Source organism: Sciurus vulgaris (assembly GCF_902686455.1).
Source record: "Sciurus vulgaris genome assembly, chromosome: 6".
Lineage (NCBI taxonomy): Eukaryota > Metazoa > Chordata > Mammalia > Rodentia > Sciuridae > Sciurus > Sciurus vulgaris.
The window spans coordinates 161,076,466-161,100,446 of NC_136466.1; the positions used below are offsets into that span (position 1 = coordinate 161,076,466).

The 23,981-nt window shown below is 42.9% G+C and overlaps 1 protein-coding gene across 5 annotated transcripts in view; it reads left to right on the forward strand.

The window, feature by feature from the left end:
• The window catches only part of DNAH5 (dynein axonemal heavy chain 5), a 301,487-nt gene that overhangs the window by 199,707 nt on the left and 77,799 nt on the right, over window positions 1-23,981 (forward strand). For all 5 annotated transcript variants that reach the window (XM_079145501.1, XM_079145505.1, XM_079145502.1 and 2 more), the window contains exons 48-56: window positions 1,162-1,284; window positions 1,463-1,676; window positions 3,044-3,267; window positions 5,817-6,015; window positions 7,758-7,930; window positions 11,711-11,841; window positions 15,588-15,741; window positions 16,420-16,687; window positions 23,317-23,548. In XM_079145501.1, coding sequence (XP_079001627.1) covers window positions 1,162-1,284; window positions 1,463-1,676; window positions 3,044-3,267; window positions 5,817-6,015; window positions 7,758-7,930; window positions 11,711-11,841; window positions 15,588-15,741; window positions 16,420-16,687; window positions 23,317-23,548 — 1,718 coding nt within the window. The remainder of the gene's footprint in view (window positions 1-1,161; window positions 1,285-1,462; window positions 1,677-3,043; window positions 3,268-5,816; window positions 6,016-7,757; window positions 7,931-11,710; window positions 11,842-15,587; window positions 15,742-16,419; window positions 16,688-23,316; window positions 23,549-23,981) is intronic.

A 23,981-nucleotide genomic window follows, 5' to 3' on the forward strand; every position in this document is an offset into this window, starting at 1 on the left:
TTGGTGCATTTTGTAGTCGTATCTTGTTACAAGTCTTTTATAACTGGTTTACTTTTTGTCATGAAATACAACTTTTGGATAGGAGAGGGAAAATTCACTTTAATCTCAATATACCTCTGCTTCCTCCTCTATTTCTATGTCATCTCTAACGTGATTTAAAACCATGCCTGAGGGCTGGGTCTGTAGCTCAGTGGCAGAGCGCTTGCCTAGCATGTGTGAGGCACTGGGTTCGATCCTCAGCACCACGTATAAATAAATAAAAAATAAAGATATTGTGTCCATCTACAACAAAAAATATTAAAATAGATAAATAAATAAAGCCATGCATGAGTAGATTCCACAATGGTGGGAATGACATGAGGGTTTTAGGTTTTGAGCTTCTAAGAGTCTGAGAACTTTGATGTCCTTTCTGTTTTCTTCTCTGTGCTGTACTTTGGTTACTCAGAAAATAGATTCTGATTGATTCACAAACTACACTGTACTACCATGGAAAGTCTGAGGTCTTTCTCCTACAAACTGGCTACCCCTTCAAATGTCCCTTTTAGTAAGTGTTGATATTCTTTTCCACGTTGCTAGGAAGTTCTTACAGAGCACAGCACAGTCTCCTTTCTGCCACCTGAGCTTGGATCAGCAGTGAGGGGGCTTTGCTCTCCCTGTTGGGTTGGGGGATGAGAAGTGATACAATGTCACTGCATCTGTCCCAGAGCAGTGGAAATGTGTCTTTTCAGGCTACACACAGAAGCCAGTTGGCTTCCTTCTCAGTAAAGAGAGTGGGTTTCCGAGCATGCTAGGCTGTGCGGTTCTGTTGAACATCTTCTCCGATTATAGGGGAGCTTTTTGCAGGACCATGGCCTTTGAGTAATAGTGTTACATGTCATCAACACAGGTACAGTAAGAGAAAAATAAATCCTTAGAAATGGACAGAAGAGTCTCAAAATTCAAAATTTATATTGATTAGAATTCATTTACTCTTTTAAACCAGGTTTCCAAAGGTTGTGAACATTATGCAACATTAATTTAGGTACTTTAAGACTTGTTTGTCAAAATGAAGGGGGAAATTTTGACTCTTTCTAAGTAATTTCTGTCATTTCATAGGTTCCCAGGTTTTGGTAATGTCTCGGGGAGCCTTTCACACTTTTCTGCTGGCTTTCTTGTTGACAGAGGACTATAGAGAGTTATATGGACAAACGTATGGGGACAACTTATGGACCTCCGGCAGGAAAGAAGATGACTGTTTTCATTGATGATGTGAATATGCCAATAATCAATGAGTGGGGAGATCAGGTATATTGACACTATTGTGCATTTTATTTCTTTAATTCAGCACTAGTCTTTATTCTTGGATGAGTAACTGTTTTTCTACCTTTTCAACATGCAATTCCTGAATTCCAATAAACTCCACCCTTTGGAAAAACTCCAGAGGATGTTGGGACATTTTAATTCTGAAAGTTGTCTTTTTTAGGTCACTAATGAGATAGTACGACAGCTAATGGAACAAAAGGGATTCTATAACCTCGAGAAGCCCGGGGAATTTACCAGTATCGCGGATGTCCAGTTCTTGGCAGCCATGATCCATCCTGGGGGTGGGCGCAATGACATACCCCAAAGACTCAAGAGGCACTTCTCCATATTCAACTGCACGCTGCCCTCCGAGGCGTCCATGGACAAGATCTTTGGTAAATGAGTGTCAGTGGGGCCTGGGGAGGGAGGAGCACCTGTTTATGTTCCTGCAAGAAAATATGTACCCAGAGAGGTGGCACAGAAAGAGGCCTGGTGACTCCCTCCGGCAGAGCCCGGACACTGTCCACACTTTCCAGTCATGTTGTCTCACATTTGTTACAGACGTGTACTGAACTGGATCCTCAAGAGATCTTGTCTACCTTTTATCTTTTTTTTTTTTTTTTTTAATTGAATTTAACTCCCGCCAGCTTCTTAAGCCAGGGGCGAAGTAGTAAATGAGCGTAGAGATGATGTGGTTTCCTCCTACAACTCTGGTTGCTGCGATTCCACGTTACAATGACACGTAGCCGATACTTTAACCAACCCATTTTGCCAAAATAAATAACAGAACAAAGAGCAGATGAAAGCCCTGGTCTGATCATCAGAGAAACTGACGGGGTTATAATTATTACTTAAATATGTAGTGCTTCAGAGATAATTTAATTGAAGAACCACCAGCCCTCATATATACCCACATACATTTAACTGAGTAATGGGAACACATTTGTGACTGATTTTGGAATGATCCTTTGCAGACAAAGGGTATAAGGATCTCAACACCTTCCTGTTAGGTATTAATTTACAATTTCTGCAATGGCTGTTGAGAAAACACTCATTAAGATCACCCTAATTAATTTCTGGCAGACCGAAACATCATGTCAGCACCCCAGGCTAGTAGAGAGTGGCAGTACTCTGTTCAGTCGCAGCAGTGGGTAAGGCTTGGAAACCAAATGACATTTGAATTATCTAAACTTGGGAAAAGTACAGTAGATTAGAAAGTATGACTGTTATCACTTTTAATGATTTTTATTGCCTGGAAAATTTTGCACCTAAAGTCAATTGATGCATTTTATAATGGATGGGAAGCCGGCAGCAGGATGGAGACATCTTAGGGGACCGATGGAAGTGTTTTTTAAAAGATCTTTTCATAGGTCAGCTTTATCTACTTATCATGGTCCCTTGTTTAATAATATTGAAGTAGTGCAGCTGTTTCAGCAGTCTGTCTGCCTGCCTGCCTTCTTTCCTTCCTCCCTTCTGTGCCGGCCAACAGGCTCAGGGTCCTATGCTTGCTTGGCATACTGAGCTCCATCCCTGGCCCCTCAGCAGTATTTATTGATCAACTCTTTAGTATTTTGAAGGCTGACTAACTTAAACCTGTGTTTTTTGTGTATTTGAAAAAGCAACATGATTGCCATTTTCTTTAATACATGGCCATCTGTTAAAGTATACCATGATATTTGTGCAAATTCTCTATCATCGTGCTTTTCATTTCAATTGGGTTTCTTTCGACGAGCTGTCAAAACGTTATGATGTCCCCTTTCAGGAGTGATTGGGGTAGGCCACTTCTGCACCCAGAGGGGTTTCTCAGAGGAAGTGAGAGACTCGGTGGTGAAATTGGTGCCCCTCACACGCCGGCTGTGGCAGATGACCAAGGTTAAAATGCTTCCCTCTCCTGCGAAATTCCATTATGTGTTCAACCTTCGAGACCTTTCTAGGATCTGGCAAGGAATGCTGAACACTACATCAGAGGTCATTAAGGAACCAGCTGTAAGTGATACTTAGGAGACAAACGCAAATAACATGGCTTTTTATCAGACATCCTAGATATTTTTATCAATTTAATTTCTATGAAAATATTTTGGGATCATTCAGCAGGCACATCCATTTCTTCACTGGTTTTGGACTAATATGAATAAGGAAAAAGGTAAATATGTCAGAAATTTCAGTTAAAAGTTCCGACTAGTTAGGTTTATATTTAAGGAAATAGTATATACAAGTATTTTTCTAGTGATTGGAATAAAAAAAAAACTGATTTTGTTTTCCCATCCTAAGACTATTTTTTAACTAAATAATGGAAACAATCACTATTGATTTTATTTTATAATAGTCTTCATATTTTAAGCTTGACATTTTAACTTTAAAAAGTAATTATCCTTATAAATAAACATTCAGACTGAAAAGAAACCATTCTGTTGTTAATCACCCATGATCTTTCCTCCTGGTAATAGATGTACTAAAGGAACTGTGCATGTTGGTAAAATTGAAAATAGGCAGCAGAGTAGAAAATTCATTTAGTACAAAAATGAGTGTGTGTCCGTACACTTGAATCCGACGAGTCCCAGCGCTGTGAGGTTTTCCTTCAGACTGAGAACCCTGTGTAAAAGTCCAGGATGCCTCTTCCCCTAAGTGAGGCCCTGCCCTCAGGCAAAGGCAGGGTGACCTCTCTTCCAGCCTTTTTGGAGCTGAGGAAGTAGCTGAGCAAGAGGGCTTTAGGGGAGTCCCCTCCATAAGTACAGGGAGTTGAATTATCTAACAAACTGTCATTAAGCACATTCTGTTCTCTGTCAAAAACTCAATTTTGTCCCAGATGCTTGCAAATAGGTGACCACACATACCTGCTGACTCTTGAAGACTAGATAAATTCGGGAAGACTTACCATCATTAACGAAATTGAGAGTCCGTTTAGCAATGGCAAACATGTTAAGTTGATTTTTTTTTTTCTTTGAAGTTATGGACAAATTAATGGAATTGTGGGGTGCAATTCCACAAGTGCTATTCTATCTGAGTAGCCATTTTTGGTGCTTATTTTCAATTAGCCTAAACAATTTCAGCAACTGGTATTATGAACTTTTGTCTTAACTATGTCATTGAATATAGTTTAATAGATTTTGTATTCTGCTAATCAAATAGCATTTTGTCATTAGTGATAAAATCCTGTAATCTGCAAAATGTTAGCAAGGTAAAGAATTTCCATTCTTTGGTTCATTTTAAATCAAATTATGAGCGAATATTTGTTGTATTTCTATAGGGACAGAAAATTGTACAATTAATTTCCTCAACTTTCAGTTAACTTTGGGCCCTGGATTACCTGTACTAGGTGATTGCTTTATTCAGATAACCCAGATTTTCTGCCTCAGATTTTCTTCACCTCTGTTAACTAAACATGTCATTGTAACATCTCAGTTGTATACAAGAGAATTAGTCAGAAACTGTATTTTATACTATATTTTGGCCACATGAATGAAGGTATCTTATTCTAAAAGACTAATTTTTCACAAACTTGAGCCCTTTTCATAGAGCATTAGTTTTTTGGTTGATCAGAGTGATTTTTAATACTTTTTTATAGGATGTTATCTTTTTAATTTAGAGACTGCAAAAGTTAAAATTCTGGTTTTCCTTTATCATACCTGAATGAGAGCTATTTGAAGTGGAATGATCATCTTAACCCTAACTTCTCAAAATGTTGCATCTTCAATTAAGAAAAGATTTCACTCTAGAGTGAAACAGACATTATTACCTGATGTACATATATGACTGCGTGACTGATGTGATCCTACAACATGTACAATCAGAAAAATGAGAAATTACACTCCATTTATGTATGATTTATCAAAATGCATAAATGCATTCTAACATCATGTACAACTAATTAGAACAATTAAAAAATAACTGAAAAAAAAAGTTTCATTCTGCATTGCATCTCAACCTGAATTCCCAATTATAGCCTGGCAGGGAAATGACATTTTTATTTTTTTAAATTTAGTCATTTCAAATTTTTCTACAGTTTGTTCTATTTAGTTATACATGGTAGCAGAATGCTTTTTGATTCATTGTACACAAATGGAGTACAACTTTTCATTTCTCTGGTTGTACACGATGTACAGTCACACCACTCATGTAATCATGCCTGTACATAGGGTACTGATGTTTATCTTATTCCACCATCTTTCCTCCCCCCCCCAATTCCCTCAACACAATCCAACGTTCCCTCCATTCTTCCTTTAACCCCCCCGCATCCCTGTCTTTATGTATCAGCAGCCACTTATCAAAGAAAACTTTCAGCCTTTAGTTTTTTGGGATTGGCTTATTTCACTTAGCATGATATTCTCCAGCTCCATCCATTTACCTGCCAATGCCATAATTTTATTCTCCTTTATGGCTGCATAATATTCCATTGTGTAGATATACCACAGTTTCTTTATCCATTCATCTTGAAGGGCATCTAGGTTGGTTCCACAATGTAGCCATTGTGAATTGAGCTGCTATAAACATTGATGTGGTTGAAACACGACTTGTTTTGCCCTTGCCCCCAACAGGAGCTGTTAAAACTGTGGAAGCATGAATGTAAACGCGTGATAGCGGATCGTTTCACCGTGTCTGATGATGTGACCTGGTTTGATAAGACGTTAGGAAGTTTGGTAGAGGAGGAGTTTGGTGAAGAGACGAAAAGCTTGGTGGATTGTGGCATTGATGCTTACTTTGTGGATTTCTTGAGGGATGCCCCTGAAGCTACAGGTAAACTATTGAAGCAGAGTCTGAAAATCCTCCAAAAGGTGTTCCCGCAGGGGAGAGCTGACGACAGAAGGTTCTGTTTAGGGAGGTCAAGTTTCTGCTACAAACTTGATGGAAACAAGCCTGGGACCTAGTGAGTGCTCAATAAATACAGAGGGAGTGGATAAATACATAAGCCTGGGGTTCAAAGATGAGCTACTTTTATGCTCAGCCCCCTTGGATATTAAGGTGGAGTGGGAAGGCAGGATAGGGTGGAAGAAAGAGCCCAGCACAGTAGTTAGGAGTCTGCCCGAGGGAGAGTCGGGAGGATAAAACATAGTAACTGGGCATCGTGGAACCTCAAACTTTGTTCTCCTTGTTTTTTAAAAATAGGAATATGAATACATGCCTCTTGGGCACTGGGGGCGGGGGAGCAGAAAACCACATCTGTGGGGTTCTGTGGGCATCTTCAACCTCTAGTTACCGTCAAATGAAAGGTAGCAAAAATGAAGGTGATTCTTTATTCAAGCCATCTGAATGTTGAAAATAAAAAAGGAAAATCTCAGATTACGCTAGAAGGCATTGAACAGAGCTGGGAAGAGGTGGGGAAGGGAGGGAAGCTTTTGTGCTACTGGTTCCTTGAAAGGAGGAGAGGGTACATTCTTGCTGGAAAGAGGCTGCGCTCTGATTGCTTTGCTTCAGAAATAACTGGACTTACAAGGAATATTATTCTGTCATTAAATAACCTCTTCTAACACTGAGGATGGATTTTAAGTTAACCTGTGTATTTAAAAAGGCGTGTTCAAGACTCCCGTGCACACCTTCTCAGTGATCGGAAAAGATTAGCAGTTCCTGACTGGTTTCCATAATGCTGTGTGTGATCTGTCAAAAGTGTTCAAGTGATAATTGCAAGAAGTTGTTCGTCACTGGGCTACATAGTTGGAAAGAAGTGAATACATTTTATTTTAAATCAGGTCAAACACATAAAAATCCTGTAAGGGGATTTTACAAGACAGTTAAAATTTATTTGTATGTATTGTATTTATTTGTTTGATTTATCTGATTTCCTCTTAATCAAAAGGACAAATAATTAGAAAGTGGTTTTCAAGGAGCAAAGAGCAACTGCTGGGTCTTTGGGGTGGGGTTGGGTCCAGAAGCAAACAACACCTTCTGTGACTTCAGAGCACTTTATTTCTCAGAGCTCAAGTTGGTTACTTCTGTAAGAATTGGCACTATTGAAATTTGGCTATATATAGCTCTACCTTTCACTCTTGTACCCTAAAATGCTCTTCTATCTTTACCATTAACTTGAAATTTCCTGAATCATAGAAATTTCCTGAGCAAATACAATGACCTTTTTCTTTTTATTCTCATTAAAAAATCCTGTAATTCTTAACCTCTCTTGAGATTTTGACCCTTAAGTCCCTCCTTTTTTGACTTTCATTGTAACCATTAAGCTCCTATCTCTGAAAGGATCTTTGAAATGCAACATTTAATTGTGGCTTCAAATTAAATTCAATGAGTACAACATTGTTTCAAAGCGACCCTTTCTAGACAAGAAAGAGCTGGGACCACCTATGATCACAGAAATCCTAATGCTTCCCCTATTGCTCGTTGTTTCCCTAAAAATGCATCCTATGGCATTTTAATGGAAATTCATATTATATAGTGTCCCATTGTGGGGTTGCGAGTGTATTGACAGGCTGAGGGAGTATGGAAGTCCAGCAAATTGAAGAAACTGAGTTGACTCTTCTTCCCCAACAAAGGTGAAACCCCTGAGGAGCCTGCTGCTGAAATGCCCAAAATTTATGAGCCGATTGAATCATTTCATCAGCTGAAAGAGCGTCTGAATCTGTTCCTGCAGCTCTATAACGAGAGCGTCCGTGGCGCTGGCATGGACCTGGTGTTTTTCTCGGATGCGATGGTGCACTTGGTCAAGGTATGGTGGCCTCGCCCAGCCGCACTCCCTGGAGTGACGCAGGCTTGGCTTTGTTCCCAGCTTCCCATTTTCATCTCCCCAGAGACTGCTCGGCTTAAAAGTAAACTCAGAGCTATATTCCAATTTAATTTCTAAACTGGGTGCCACATGTCACACCTCATCGGCTTAAAATAAGAGCATGTGTACTTCCAGCGTGTGATGTGATAATTTTATTCGGTGTTGCTACACAGCTGGCAGCTCAGTGTTTTTACTACGCAGGATGAATATGGTTGACATCTGAGTTCAGAGCCAAGGCGAAGTCTGCTTATTTGCACACGGTGAGATGATCATCGCTACAAAAGCAGTGCATGAACCTCGAGGACATTATGCTAAGTGAAACAAGCCACAAAGGGCAAACACCGCAGCACTCTGTTCATGTTAGGTATCCAGAATATTAAAAACCACAGAGACGGAAAGAAGGATTTCCCCAGGGCCTGGGAGGAGAGGGGACTTGGGAGTGTTTGATGGGTGCAGAGTTTCCGTTTTGCAAGATGCAGAGAGTTCTAGAGGTGGATGGTGTTGCTAGTGGTGCGCCCTGGTGAATGTGCCTGATGCTCTTACACCGTACACTTAAAATGGTCGTGATGTGCATTTTGCCACGATTAAAACTGTCATGTATAACTAATTATAGCAAATAAAAAATTAATAAGAAACTAATAATTTGAAAATCATGCATCAATAGTTGACTTTGAGCAGACGAAAATTCTATCAGAATGAAATCCCCCAGGAAAGTCCAGTTTCCATTCTACCTTGTCATTTGGATCATTATGGTGTCTACTTTTAGAAAAATGGATCATCAAAGGTTAGAAGAACAGTATGTTATTCTACTTAGAAACTTATATGACCTGGTTTATGTGTGTGTAAGATAATGCCAATTAAAACTCTTTGTCGATATTCTCACTTTGCCGACATACTTTTCCAGACTAGGCAATTTGAGACTATCATCTGCAGCTTAGGTTTAACCATGAAGAATGAGCTCCTCAATACTAGTTGTCCCTTCTAATGATTACCAGGCCTTAGACCTATGGAGAGGGGTTTAGAGCTTATCTAGTAAAGGGTGATTTTTTTTCTCTGCAAGAGGCAAGGGAAACCTTTCTGTTAGTGTCTCTGGAGCAGGTCTGAGCAGAGGACGGAGAGGGGGCTCGTCTCCCCAGCCAGAGGGCACTTAGCTTGGCAGCACTGAACTCTCAGAATTGGAGACATTGGATTGTGCCAAATGTTAAGCCCTGTTGCTCTTCCAAAGCAATATGTCGCTGTTTGAAATTAGCTCTGAATTTACAGTAGGTTAAGAGTTAAGTTTTTCAGGAAGAGCAGACATTCTGTCATGTAATAATTAAAGGAAAGGGGAAAAAAAAGGGAAAGATGTGTGTTTTCCTGAATGGGTAATACCAGAGGCCCCTTCATGACCAAGTGCTGGCCGTCCTGGGATGTCACGCCCCTGGCACTACAGAGGAGGTCATTTGTGTTGGTCTGTGCTCCAGCCAGTTTGCCAGAGTCGTCGCTGCCTGTGTCGTCTCACAGATCAGTGACGAGCCCGCCTCCAGAGGCACAGTGTCCACTCAGGGCCTCACAGCTGTTTTCCCTTCCTCTCTGCCTCCAGCCCATTTGCTCTGGAAATGAACCATTTGCTCTGGTCAAAGAACCTTTGACTAGAATTTTCAAGCCCAAGTTGGACATTCCTCATGATCTTCTCAGCTGATTCCACTCAACTCTTGGTTCCTGTGCTCAGCACACCCAGGCTCTGTGTCTTGAAAACCGGTGCCTTGAGATGTGTGACCTAGTTACGAAACGCGATAGAACCAAGGGTCAGAACTGGGGACAAACCCTGCAGCCACGTGGGATGTCGTCCAGACCCGGTGTGTTGCTTAGCTCCCTTCTTCGTTGACATCATCTTCAGCCAGGCCGTGTCTGAGTTACACATCTCTTGTGCTTCTTGGGTGGAAGTTCAGACTATGGCGTGGGTGCTTTTTCATGATCTGCCCCTTCTACCACTGGGCCTTGTGGTCCTGCCTCTGCCTTGTGCAGAATCCAGGAAATCGGCCTGCTCAGAGTTAGTACATCCTGACCCAGAGCAGCTCACCAGTGCAAATCCCCGGCCTGCGCAGCACCACGTACAGTTTTTCTGTGTGTCTGTCTCCCCTGCCAGACAGTAAGCTTTGTGAGTTCAGGCACCCCAAGTTGCCTCAGTCTTCGCAGCACAAGTGAACGTTGAAATGGTCACACAGGGGACTCTGGATGAATTGTCTGGAATTTCAGGAAGTCACTGGTGTGGACCTGAACAACCCTTTGCTGCCTCATCTCCTGCGCTTTTCCTGCCCCACTGATGTTCCCACCCTTATGGGAACACCTCGGGACTTTCTCTGACTCCATATAACTTCTAGTCATCTTCCAAGATTCAGATCAATCCCAGTGCCATGCCTAAGGTCTGCCGCCCCCAGCCGGGGGTGTCTCCTTGGCCTTCCTTCCTTCCACTGTGCCAGTCCGTTCTCTTCCAGAATTCACACTGGTTCTACCAACAGGTGTCTCTCCCAGCTAGAGTGTGAGCACCTGCAGGGTGGGGTGCACATTTTTAATTTTTAAATACTTGCTAATGGGATTAAGAAGAGAACATCTCCACTTCACAATCCATACCTAATAGGATCAAGTAGCCCTATTTGAGCATCTCACTCAGCTGCACTTTCCTCCTGAAATCTTTTAAAACAAGATTATGAGTTTTTAAAGTCCATTTTAAAGGCTTCTGTCTACTCCTACATGTGTTTGTTTGTCAAATGCCCCGAGGTGGTCAGCTCCCCAGAGCAGGGAAACATGGCCTCTGTTCCCCAGGATTCACGCCAGAGTGGGTGAGACAGTCCAACACCCAGGGGTGTTTCCAACAGGGACGGAACACACACCAGCTAGAGGAGGAAATCCTGCAAAAGGATGTTTGACAAAACCTTGGTGGAATATAGAGCCCCGGTGTCTCTGGGGCCTCCTTTCTGTCATTTGTTTTGGGCAAGTGAATTTCACAGCAATACCCTAGGCTCAAACTGCAGTTAGGAAGGAAAGAGATTGAGTTAACCCACAAGGGGAAAGGATGGTCAAGAGTCCTACACCTAATGCTTTCCAGGTGGGGAAGTAGTTCATTCAACACCAATAAAGCCAAATAAATATGGAATTCCGCTAGAGGGGGAATTGGCATGGTCTGGGGCAACTGATCAACCTGGAGCAGCCTTCTAACCATCCTTGAATCCTTTCTTGGTGGATCTCTTAGGTTCACTGTCTTTGCCAAAAGGAGGGTGTTTCTATGGTCTCTACCCCATTTTAAGATTTTCCTTCCCTTTGATTCAAACTCTTTTTTCAGGCGTGGAGGATATCCTAATCAATCACATGCTCTGCATTCTGAGGAGAGGTATTGTTTTGAGATTTCTCTCCTCTTCCCTGTCATACTGGAATAGGTTGGGCAAACTGAAAGGACACCTCACAGTCCCATTACCTCCTGGACAATACGGAGCCAGCCAGTCTGGACTGCGCTGACGCCTCTGCTGGTGTCTTCTGGGTTCCTGAAGGCACCCCCACGGCCCTGCCGGGTCTAACACTTCCTAAACGCCCCCGTTCCTTCAACCAGCATCTCTTTACGGTTTGATCTGGAGATAGCTCTGTCTCCCAAAATGATTATTTGGTCTTAGTTTTACATCAAACACATGGAAAAAAAATGGTATGCTTACACGTTGAAAGACGTGCCTCTTCTATTCCATGTTCTAGATCTCTCGGATCATCCGTACTCCTCGGGGAAATGCCCTCCTGGTCGGGGTGGGCGGATCAGGAAAGCAGAGCCTGACAAGGTTGGCTTCATTCATCGCTGGCTATACTTCCTTCCAGATCACTCTGACAAGGTAAAAAGCTTTGACTCGAACCTGGAATGGATTTTGGGAAAAGATGGTCAGAGGCTACTTGAAGTTAAGAACCCATTTTCCTTATATACGTTAAGGATCACGACAGTTTTCCTTCTTGAAGGTTGGCTGAGCTTCCCCTTTCAACATTTGTCATGGTCCCTGAGCATTTCACATTAACAATCTACTTTAAAAACACTTCAGCCTCTCATTATAGTGAAAAATTGCCTCCTTTTTTTTATGCCATTTATAATATGAGTATTGTATGTATTTCTTTTGGTGCATTTCAGAGGAAATTTATCCCTCTGATGCATTAATACAAATTTCAGAATGTTAATACAATGGAAAGTAGATAAAAATGTATATCGATTTACTCAAACACTTCACAGTGTTGCCTGAACCCTGACCACGTGTCTGGTACTGGCGAGGGGAGCGATGCTGTGTCAGTCAACTTTCTTAATAGGGGGAAGGATTTATTTTGTCTCATGGTTTCGGACGCTTCACTCCATGATCACTTGGCTCTGTTGGTTTGGACCTGCAACAAGGCAGACATCCTGGTTGAAAGTGTGTGGTTGGAGCAGAAGGTCACTCACCTCATGACAGCTGGGAAGGATGGGGTGTGGAGGAGGGAAGGGTCCTAACACCTGCTTCAAGGTCATGCCTCCCGGGTCCTAACTGCCTCCCACGAGGCCCCACCTCCTGAGGGTTCCACCACCTCTCAACAGCACCACAGACTGGGGACCAAGCCTTCAATGTGTGGGCCTACTGGGGACATTCCAGATCCAAATGATGGCAAAGACAGATTTAACTTTAGTCATTGTACAGCTTACAGCAACTCAGAGGGGACAGACCAGGAGCCACTCCGTCGGTGCTGTCTATCTAAGATAGGGAAATGAATGCAGAAGAGGTCTCCCTGATGCACGAGAGAGGTGCTCCTAAACTAGGGGATGACCAAGGGGGCTTCCTGGAGGAAATGATGTTTACACTGAACCTGAATATGAGTAGGAATTGTCCCAGAGAGGAGGAGCAGTCAGCACCTGCCATGTCCCATTCCAGCCCTGGGGAGAAGTTATATGTGGCCGGGTGCTCAGGAGAGGTTACAGATGAGAAGAGAAGAGACAAGTCCTGCGAAGGTGGGCTCAGGAGCTGGGACTTCCTCCCAGAGCGAGAGGAAGCCATGGATGGGTTGCCTGCCGCTCAGAGGATGTGTCAGACTCAGATGTGCAGCAGCGAGTGTATGGAAGGAGCCCAACTGGATCCGCAGTGAGGCCGTCTCAGGCCGGCGTGGTGGCGTCGTGAGCTTGGCAGTGAGAATGCAGAGGACAGGTTCGCTAGGGGGCTGGACCTTGTGGACTTGGTGCGTCCTGGTTCTAGGCTGGGAACACTAGATAGGCAGTTTGTCAAGAGCGGGGATCCCAGAGGAGCTGTGACGAGGGGTGTGTGTGTGGTGCAGGGAGAAAGCACAACGGGCGAGTGAACAGCCAACAGGAAAAGATGGGCAGAGGAGACTCAGAGCAGCTAACGAGAGCTTCCAGATCAGCTCGATAAGGCTGGAGAGAGCAAGCCAGCTTGGCAAGTTTGGTTGGAATGAAGATTATCTGAGGTTAATTGATAGATGTGGGAGCAGGAAGTCTTGCTTACTCATCACTGATGGACAAAACATGTCACTGAGCTATCGATCTCTGGATGTCGTTACATAGACACCTGCTAGGACCAAGACCGAATCTGCAGGGTTGGAGATTCACTTATTCAGGCTGCTGTTGTTACAGTTTGTGTTTGGTCTGAATTAGAAGGTTCTTCCTGGAGAATAACTTCAAAGACTGCTCGCATTAGTCACCTTCTTGTTGCTTGGACAACATTTCTGAGATAAACAATGTAGGGGAGGAAAGGTTTATTTCAGATGAATCCATTGGTGAGATTAGAACCCTCACGATCCAACTCCTTCCCCAAATCCCACCCATACAAATGCTGCTGCCTTGGGGACCAATGTGCCTTTGGGGGACAGTCCAGATCCAAACCTTAACGCTGCTATTTTATTCAAGTACCAGGACTGACAGAAATATGCCATGTTCACCTTGCATATGACTCTTCTAGTTTGTCACTAGAAGCAGAGCCAAATAAAATATAACCTACACAGGAAAAGGATTGGAATGATTTTTTCGCCTAACATTTGTATAAATTCTCATCGTTTTCAAAGCCCTTTAACATGCATGAGCTAATCTGATTTTTTCAAGAAGTCGGTGGGTGAGGAGGGCAGGTTGCAATAGCCCATCTTGCAGTTGAGATTCAGAGACGCCTGATCTTCCAGACGTAGCTGGAAATCGATGGCAGGACTTCCGCAGTCAATCCAGATTCCTAATGCATTGTGGCTTCAACTGCATCTCAGGGTCTCAGTACCTCCACACGAGGACAGTGCTCACGGAGACAGATCAGTTCCTTTGCCTGTCACACCAGGAATGACCCATCACCAATGAAGGCAGGCCACGGTCTCCCTTGCCCTCTCACCACCTTTGAGAGACCATCCTGCTTCTTAGGCCTTTGCACAGCTGTGTGGCTGAGGCTGGACCGCTAGAGCCCGCCACCCGGGAATCGTGAGCTTTCATCCGATGTCACAGGCCATGCTATTTGAGGTAGTGGGCCCTGAGACCCAGAGGACTGGGCCGAAAGTCTTCCCCAGGTAGTAGGAAGCAGGGCACCATGCTTTTGTTTGTATTTAACATACTTTTCTCATCTCTTGGATTTCATTTGTTTGGAAGTTTCCTTTTAGAAATATTGACGTATGGTTGTGGTATTTCTGATTCTAGGGTTTAGCTTAGAGATTTTTAAAACAGGTCAGAGTATAGGAGTTAAATATGATTAGCTTTTAAAAAGTCAGATGGCCATTTGCTCCTGGTGCTGTGAGTTCCAAATTTATTTAATGATAGAAAAGACAAATAATAATTTACTAAGTCTCGGCCTCCAAGATTAGAATATTTTCATTTATACTTAAAAAAATTTTTTTTAGTTGTCAGTGGATCTGTATTTTATTTACTTATGTGGTGCTGAGAATCAAACTCAGTGCCTCATACATGCTAGGCAAGTGTTCTGTCACTGAGCTACAGCCCAGGGCCCTTATCTATATTGGCAGTAATGGACTGCTTTATATTAAGACCTCACATTTCTTGATTCTGTCTTATACCTAAGATTTGCCTTTGATAATGAAGGTAGATTTATAGTGGGATGTTTCATAGTATTTCTGGCTATTTTGGTGTAGATTGTTCAGAAAACTCTTTTATGTGGAATCCAAAGATGTAGAAGGTAATAATCATATTGGGGGATAAGGAGGGATCATTTGTAATAGGGCAGCTTCTTCCCATAAAATGAAAGCTTGAATTGATTTAATTTGTGCTATGTCTTCTAAAATACCAGTTTCAGAGGGCGCACTTACAAAATATTCTATCATTCCCAAGAACTACTTTCAAAATGCTACATGTACCCACTCAACTGACATGTGGTAGAAATTATATTTTCATTTCAGATTGACTTTTCACTTTAGTTTTTTATGTGTAAAAACACTAATTAAAATGTTTTATGAAATGTGAAGTTTTAAAATCAATTAATCAGTAACATTTATATCCAATAGATAATATATGACGGAACAAAATCTGCACTTTTTACTGAGCTAACTGGTGTGAAGCATTGTTATTACAAGGATCTCTTTTTGCTGTGAAAACATTTTAGCTAACCACACAATGACAATATTTCTTTAGATCCTACAACACATCAAATCTGATGGAAGACCTAAAGGTTTTGTATAGAACAGCTGGTCAGCAAGGCAAAGGAATCACTTTTATTTTCACGGACAATGAGATTAAAGACGAGTCATTTTTGGAATATATGAACAATGTTTTATCATCCGGTGAGGTAGGAGCTCACTTACTTTTCACAAATTTTATCTCTCCAGATCTCCTCCAACTCAAGAGCTTTCTCTGTGTTCTTCCCTTAGAGTTTTGAATAGATGCTACTGGGGACTTGGTGATCAGTGTAAAGAATAGCTTTTTCTATTGACTTTTAAATTTCTTTGTTTATTTAAACAATACTGGGGATTGAACTTGAACCCAGGGCCTTGTATGTTCTAAGCAAGCACTCTATCCCTGAGCTCCATTCCCAGCCCTTTTTATTTTATTTTGTGACAGTGTCTTGCTAAACGACCAAGGCTGGCCTTGAACTTGAGATCCTCCTGTCTCAGCCTCCCGTGTAGCTGGGATTGCAGGCGTGCACCATTGCAGCTACTGTTTTCCAAGAGAGAAGGTCCCAGTGAAAACAAGGGGCTAAGCATTTAAAACATCAGTGGGGGCACCAAGTGACAGAAGAAAACAGGAGGGAGGGGAGGGATGGCTGAATTTCGGTGTGTCTGTTTGACGGGTTTGGAGGGCTGTGGCTTTGGAGTGAGTCGTAGCACTGTGTGTGTGTTTTGAGATGTGGCATACTTCATCCTGAAAGTGTCAGTTAAGTTCAGGTGAGTTTAAGAACCCAAGTGGAGGAAAAGCATTCTGGGGATGTGTGCATACTGCGTGCAGACGCCTGTGCCAATTTTGTAAGGTCTCCAACCTGTTTGCTCGTGATGAAATGGATGAGATTAACAGCGATCTGACCTTAGCCATGAAGAAAGAGCACCCCAGGCGTCCTGCTACCCCCGAGAGCCTGTGCGACTACTTCATGTGCCGGGTCCGCAGCAACCTTCATGTAGTGCTCTGCTTCTCGCCTGTGGGGCAGAAGTTCCGCCACCGGGCTTTGAAGTTCCCTGCCCTGGTTTCAGGATGCACCATTGACTGGTTCAGCCGATGGCCCAAGGACGCCTTAGTTGCTGGTGAGTGTGGTGGACATCTTCGCTCAGGGTTCCTGGTTCACAGGGTTTGCTTCTTTCTCTGTCTGGTGCCGCTGGCTGTCTCGGTACTGGGTTGGACTCACTCGCTTTGTACAGCCTTTGAGAATTTTTGCTCTGAGATGTTGTCATTTATTATCAGGTAGCTAATTTTTCCTGGAGCATGTTTGTCAGAGAATGAGCCTTTCCATTTCTATTCCTTGAGTTAATTTACATGATTTCAGTTTTTTCTTAGGGATGCCTCCATCAAATCCCTAGGCAGTTTTGGGGATGTCACAGGAAGACAGCAAAATGTTCATCTTGCTGGTGTTTTTAAGTTGGTTTCTTGGCCCCAGAATAGTTAAACCAGGGTCTCTGGACAGGCCTTCTCATTGTGGCGATGAGAGGGAAAAGCGTCCAGCAATCCTCTGATGGTCTCTGTCCTTGACAGGCTGTCACCTGGTGTTCTCTGGCTGGAGTCTGCCTCTTCCGTCCAGTCTTCTGTCCCCTGGAAACTTAGTGTTTCTCCTCTGCAAATGAAATTGGAACATAAAAGCAGCACAGAATGTGTTAAAGATCATACGTTTGACATGCTGGCTTTTTTCAGATTCGTGTGAGACCTTACCTGTGGCTGTTTTCAAAGCTGCAGGTAATCAGGTCTCATCCCTGGGTCACTGTTCGATTCAGAGCCCTAGTGTTCAGTCTTGTCCAATTCTGCATTTTAAGTAGCAGAGCCTTACTTCCCAGTCATGCCTCACGGGTGTCCTGGCAGACAGCGCACTGAAGGACGGGGAGGAGGTGCTCTGGACTGTCCCCCTCAGCACCATCTCCCGGCCAGCCTGCGCGTGAGAATGACGGATGAGTGGTCCAGAGAGGGAGAACTGGGGAGGGTGGAGCCGAGGGGGAGGGGGAGGAGAGGAGGGGGAGGGGAAGGAGAGGAGGGGGAGGTGCCCGTAGGACCAGTACCAGGGCTAGAAGGCAGGACTCCTATCCATCACCCTCCATCTCTCCATTTCTCTCTTATCTGTCTCCTGTCTATTAATCAGCTATCATATCTCATATCTCTCCATCATCTATCACATCAATCATTTATCTACCTATTAATCTATCATGTGTTTATCTTTCATATATCTATAAATCAATCAGTCATCTCTCTCTATTTTCCTATCTTTTTTTTTTTAAACAAACCTATGTACACTGGGAAACTTATTCTCAGCATACTACTAATTTTTTGTTTTGTTTTTAAAATTTGAAAAATTTTTAGTTATACATGACGGCACACTATATTTTGGCACATTATGCATACATACATAGAACATGACTTATTCTATTTAGGTGCCCACTCTTGTGGACATACATGATCTGGAGTTACCTTGGTCATATACACAAATACAAGGCTAGGCAAGTTATGACCAGTTAATTCTACTGTCTTTCCTATTCCCCTCTTCTCTCACTGCCCTTCATTTCTCTTTGTCTAATCCAGTGGATTTCAGATTTCTATTATTCCCCTCCCCAACATCCCTTGTTTTAGGATAGCATCTACAAATCAGAGAGAACATTTGGCCTAGAGTTTTTAGGATTGGCTTATTTCACTTAACATAATATTCTCCGGTTTCATCCATTTATGGGCAAATGCCATAATTTCATTCTTCTTTGTGGCTGAATAATATTCCATTGTGTATATATGCCACATTTTCTTTATCCATTCATCTGTTGAAGAGCATCTAGGTTATTTCCATAGCTTGGCTACTGTGAGTTGAGCTACTATAAACAGGGATGTGGCCGTGTCCCTGTAGTATGCTGTTTTTAAGTCCTTTGGGTCTAGACTGAGGAGTGGAATAACTGGATCAAATGGTGGTTCTATTCCAAGTTTTCTAAGGAATCTCCATACTGCTTTCCATATTGGTTCCACCATTTTGCAGTCCCACCAGCAATGTATGAGTGTACCAAGTCCCCACATCCTAGCCACCATTTATTGTTATTTGTATTCTTTATAAACTGCTATTCTGACTAGAATGAGATGGAATGTTAATGTAGTTTTATTTTGCATTTCTCTAATTGCTACAGATGTTGAACATTTTTTTCACGTATTTTTTGACCATTCATATTTATTCTGTGAAGTGCTTGCTCAGTTCCTTTACCCATTTATTGATTGGGTCGTTTATTTTCTGGTGTTTTTTTGAGTTCTTTGTATACCTTGGAAATTAATTAGGCATAATACTATTGACAATAATGGTTTTCCAAAATGTGACTTTTAAACACAAAATATTTTAACATGTTTGGAATATAAGTGTACAGAACAATTTTCTCTTGGTTTTACAAAGCTTGAAAAAAGACCAGTGATTTAAAATTTTAAGTTCTATAAAAATGTGAATACAACCACAGGTAAGATTTTAAAATTCCTTGAAGTAGGATATGCCTGCAGAGCACAAAACCAACAGTATTTCAGAGCTATGCTAAAGTTCACTATGAAATATCGTAATCAGTGCGCAAGTACTTTGTAAAATGTCATGTAAGATATTGTCATTAACAACAAAAGATGCCAGATGACATAACTGTCATATGCCACAGTTAAGACGGCTCCATTTATAAATAGAGCCCTTAGGTGAGTCCCTGCCTCAATCCTTTCTCTCATGAGACAATCATTGGTCCTTCTGTTGTTAATTTCTCACTGATCTGTCCCAATCTTTTAAATGTCTTGCATCAGCCACGCCAAGATCACATGGAGGCAGGACAACTTTCGTTTCTGTGTCTCAGTTCCCAGCAGGTGTCCCCATCTTCATGCGTGAATCTCTTTGTTCATCTGTTGGAAACATGTTTGTCGAGCTCCTTGGAGTCTGTCGAGCCAGGCACACTGGAGGGCGAGGCAGACCTGTTTCTTGGCTCTGGAGCCTCCGTCCCCAGCCTCCTGTGCGGTAGGACCCACTGGTTTCTGTCTCCTGTGTACCCCTGGCTCCACGTCTGTGCTCTCACCTGCCTCTGATCCATCCTCACTGGTGTTTCACATGCTCCTTGAATTCAATATCTGAACCCAAACGGGTTCCCCAGCCTCAGAAAGTGCCACCGTCCTTCCCAGGCCCGGTGACCGGAGGCCTCTTTGTCCTTAGCGGCCTCTGTCCTTCTCTCTGCTCTCAGGCCCCGTCCATTCCCACGTGGTGCCATGGCTGCCTCCTGACTCCTTGTGGCACTGCCTCTTTCCTTCTCACTGACACCTTGTCGCTCCCTGGGAAACCCGGTTGCTCTCTCCTGATCTCCCTTCCCTTCCTTCACCTGTCTCCTGACCACCTCCGACTGCAGACAGTAACAGGGTGAAACAGAAGCCCAGCCACACTGCGGCCACCTTCTACTGGTCCCCACCGCCCCACCCCAGGGAGCGTGGGTACTGAGCATCACCCTCACGGCTGGAAGGGGTCGGCCCCTCCCCCGAGCGCACCTTTCCCTCTCGAGCTGGTTTCCTGGATCTTCAAATGTGCCATTTCTTATCCCAGAAATACCTCCGTCCTCCCATTCCCTTGTCTGGGTAGTGCTGACCCAGCAAAACGTCGCCTCTGGGAAAACCTTCCTCTGCTTCCGCTTCCTTGTCCATCTCATCGGACACGGTGCTTGTCCTTCTTGAGACCAGCCGCGGTTTGCAATCCATAGGCCTGCCTGTGGGGTTTGTTGATGAATGCTCCTCTGTCCCCTGGACTACCTCCCTTCTGTTCACCATTAGGGCAGCTACTAGTGTCCCACTGGGTGTTGAGCGACTGGGACGGTCCACTTAGAACTCATCACCTTTCCCAGTTCACTTGCAGTCTTTGTGTGACTCATCCCAAACCTCTTTCTACCTTTAGATGTGCTTCCTTGTCCTCTGAGCACGATGTGATCAACCTCATCCCCCCACTGTCCCTCGTCTTCTTTGTCCACTGAGTTCCGAAGCTTGAGCAAGTCTTACCGCGTCCGTGATCCTCCCCTGTGGAATCTCCTGAACGTTTCCCCCTGTCTTGGACCTCCTATGTCTGCAACTTGTATTTCCTATTATGCACTTTGGCATTTAAATCTTTTTAAATCTTTTGAAGACCAGTAAGCTTTTGAGTTGTGTCTTCAACTTAGCCTAGCAGTATTTACCACCTGCACTATGTGACTGTTTAGTGCTGAGCTAGTCACAGTAATGGATAAAATAATTATAAGAGACATTACATGTCTCTTTTCTCATTAAGAAATACCACATCTTGTTGGGAAAACCAACAATTGCACACCTAATACTAACCTGCCTTATGTAATTTTGAAAGTGTACCATCTGTGAATGTTGGAAGGGCTTAATGCACTTAGAAATTTAACTGTTATTTACTGTTTTTAGAAAATTAATGATAGGCTTCCTAGAAAAACTTATTTAAGTTGTCCTAAGGATGCTTATTTGAAGTAAATTATTACTTCCAGCAACATCAGTAAAGAAATATAGTGTGAGTGTCCCTAATCTGAAAATCCAAAATGCTCAAAAATTTAAAACTTTGTGTGGGGACTGAACTCAGACCCTTACACGTTCTACAAAAGCACTGTACTACTGAGCTAGAAATCTAAAACTTTTTGAGCATCTGTACAATGCTTAAAAATTGTGGTTGCAGGACATTTTTACATTTCATATTTTCAGAGTGGGAATGTGTAACCAGTTGAATCTATGTAAATATTCCCAACTTCAAAAAATTCCCAAATCTGAAATACTTCTTGTCCCAAGCATTTCATATGATGAGTACTCAACCTGTATATAACTTTGTGTAGAATTTCATTTAGATTATAATAAATATTTTCAGTAAAGTAAAAGTATTAAATGGGTACATTTGTAATTTACAGACTTTAAGAAGTTTAATACAAGATGTAGCATTTTAATAACTGTAGTACTTTTGAAATAAAGTACTTTTTAAATACATATTGTAAATAGACTGAATCTCTTGGTGAAAACATTTACAGAAAAAAATGCTTTATTTTATGTTGCAAAATCCTTGAAAGTGGATCCCTCTCTTCTCCAAGATTGTATGTCAATGATTGTATGTCAGTGACTGCCTCTCACTGGGCCTGGGTCACCCCGAGAGGGAATATTTTGGTCCCTTATATAACCTTTCCTGAATGACATCATCCCATTTTTATTCTCTTTGATTTTGGGGGATATAAAAAGATAACTTGCTACATAAAGAAAAAGGTCACCATTATTGATTCTCTCTGTTCATATAAGTAAGAAAAAAATTATCACATGGTAAAACAAAGACATTTTCAGAGAGCGGGGGCTTCCCTGAAGATATCCTGTAATGCCAAGTAAAGCGCTTAGCACTCTGCCTGCCATAGACTGACTATTGTAGCCGCTGGAGTTAGCACTTAACAACGCCCTCATAGAGTGCCTGGGCTACAGCTCAGTGGTAGTGTAGTACACTTGCATAGCACGTGCAAGGCCCTGGGTTCAGTCCCCAGTAACACACACACACACACACAGTCATAGGTAAGAGTTGTTTTTATCTTTTCAGTGCCCAGAATTAGACCTTCTAGAATTTAAATTATTTTTTAGAGTGTTTTCTAAACTCATATTAGAAAATGTATGTATCTGAGTGTCTTCATCGGTTGCCTTTCAGTGTATGGTAAATTGGATTTGTAACCAAACTGGTGAATGGCCCCTGCTGTTTACTGCATGAGAACCTAGTTTAGTGATCAACTGCTAAGGATGAGAAGCTAGCCTTCTGCATGTCTGTGCTAACTGTCACCTGTTAGGCTGGCTTGTTGTTCTCTTGGTTCCTTTTCCTTCCCTCCATTTTTACTGGCTGTTTCCATTTTAACTCTTATGTATATGGAGTTCTTCTAAGATACATAAAAATGGTTGTGACAATTTTAACTACATTATGCATAACCCTTGAGGATTCTTTGGGGCTGAAACCAAGTTCCATATTTCTCTTTTCTCTGCCACCCCTCACGGTGCTGGAGATACAGGGAACATTCCGTATATACGTGGCCATTGATCAGTTTTCAGCTTATTCTTATAGCAGAAAAGGCTGTCTTACAATTGGTCCACTGTTAGCGCTGTGCGGAAGGGAAAGGTCTCCAACAACAGATTTTTACCCAAACATTTCTAAAGGATGCTACAAATTAGATGCAGTCACCAATGGCCAGATGCTGCATTTAAGAGCAGAATAACCTGGCATAAAATTTTTTAATGATGAACATTTCTATGTGCCAAATGCAGCGAGAGCCTGGAGGATTAAGGGACTGACAGATTCTGAGTAAAAAAACAAATGAGACTGTTAAATATGAGTACCAGGTGGGCACTGCTGTCTGAGTTATTTGTATCACTTTTGTCCTTATGTACACTGTAAAGCAGCTGGCTGCTGACCAGAACGTGCAGCTGTGTAGAGGGGACTTCTGTGTACAAGCACCAGACACAAAGAATGATAGTAGGCGGAATGTCTTTTATAGTTTTATATATGAAAGGGTAAAGGGAATTGTTGATGTCTTAGGCCTGCAGCCAGAAGTGCTGACATTGATCTACCTTGCTGGGGCCACAGGAATGGTGTGCGGTCCTAGGAAATGTCTCAGTCCTTTAAAAATAGCCAGGCCACTTTAAAAATGGTAATTCCCGTCTGTGTCTTACACCCTGTCCTCCTGATTCCTTGCAGTGTCTGAACACTTCCTCTCTTCCTACGACGTTGACTGCAGTTTGGAAACCAAGAGGGAGGTGGTCCAGTGCATGGGCTCCTTCCAGGATGGGGTGGCTGAGAAGTGTGTTGATTATTTCCAGAGATTTCGACGTTCTACCCATGTGACCCCCAAGTCGTACCTCTCCTTTATTCAGGGCTATAAATTCATATATGGAGAAAAGCATGCGGAGGTACAGACCCTGGCCAACAGGTGAGTGTGAAGTTCAAATCAGAGTCATTTTAGAGCTGTCCATTCTGCGTCCAGGGGTTCTCATCTTGCAGCAACATCCTTCCCTGTGGACCTTTTGCGACGATGGGAGACATTTTTGTTCGCCACAAATGGAGTTGGTGGGACTGGGGTGGGTGGAGGCTAGTGGCATCTGATGGGTGGAGGCCAGGGATGTCGCCAAACACCCTACAGTGTCCAGGATGGCCCCCGCAGCAAAGAGTCACCCAGCCTGAAACGCCAGTAGTGCTGAGGATGAGCCCACCCACAGGATTATCCTGTGGCTCCCGGGGAGTTGGTGGTTGCCCAGTAAGGTGAGCTGTTGCCGGGTTTTATGTGCTCTGCCACCTTCCGTGAGATGGACTGACTGATAGCAGTATGGAACCCCTCTGAGTGGTACAAGAACCTGGCTAGTGGA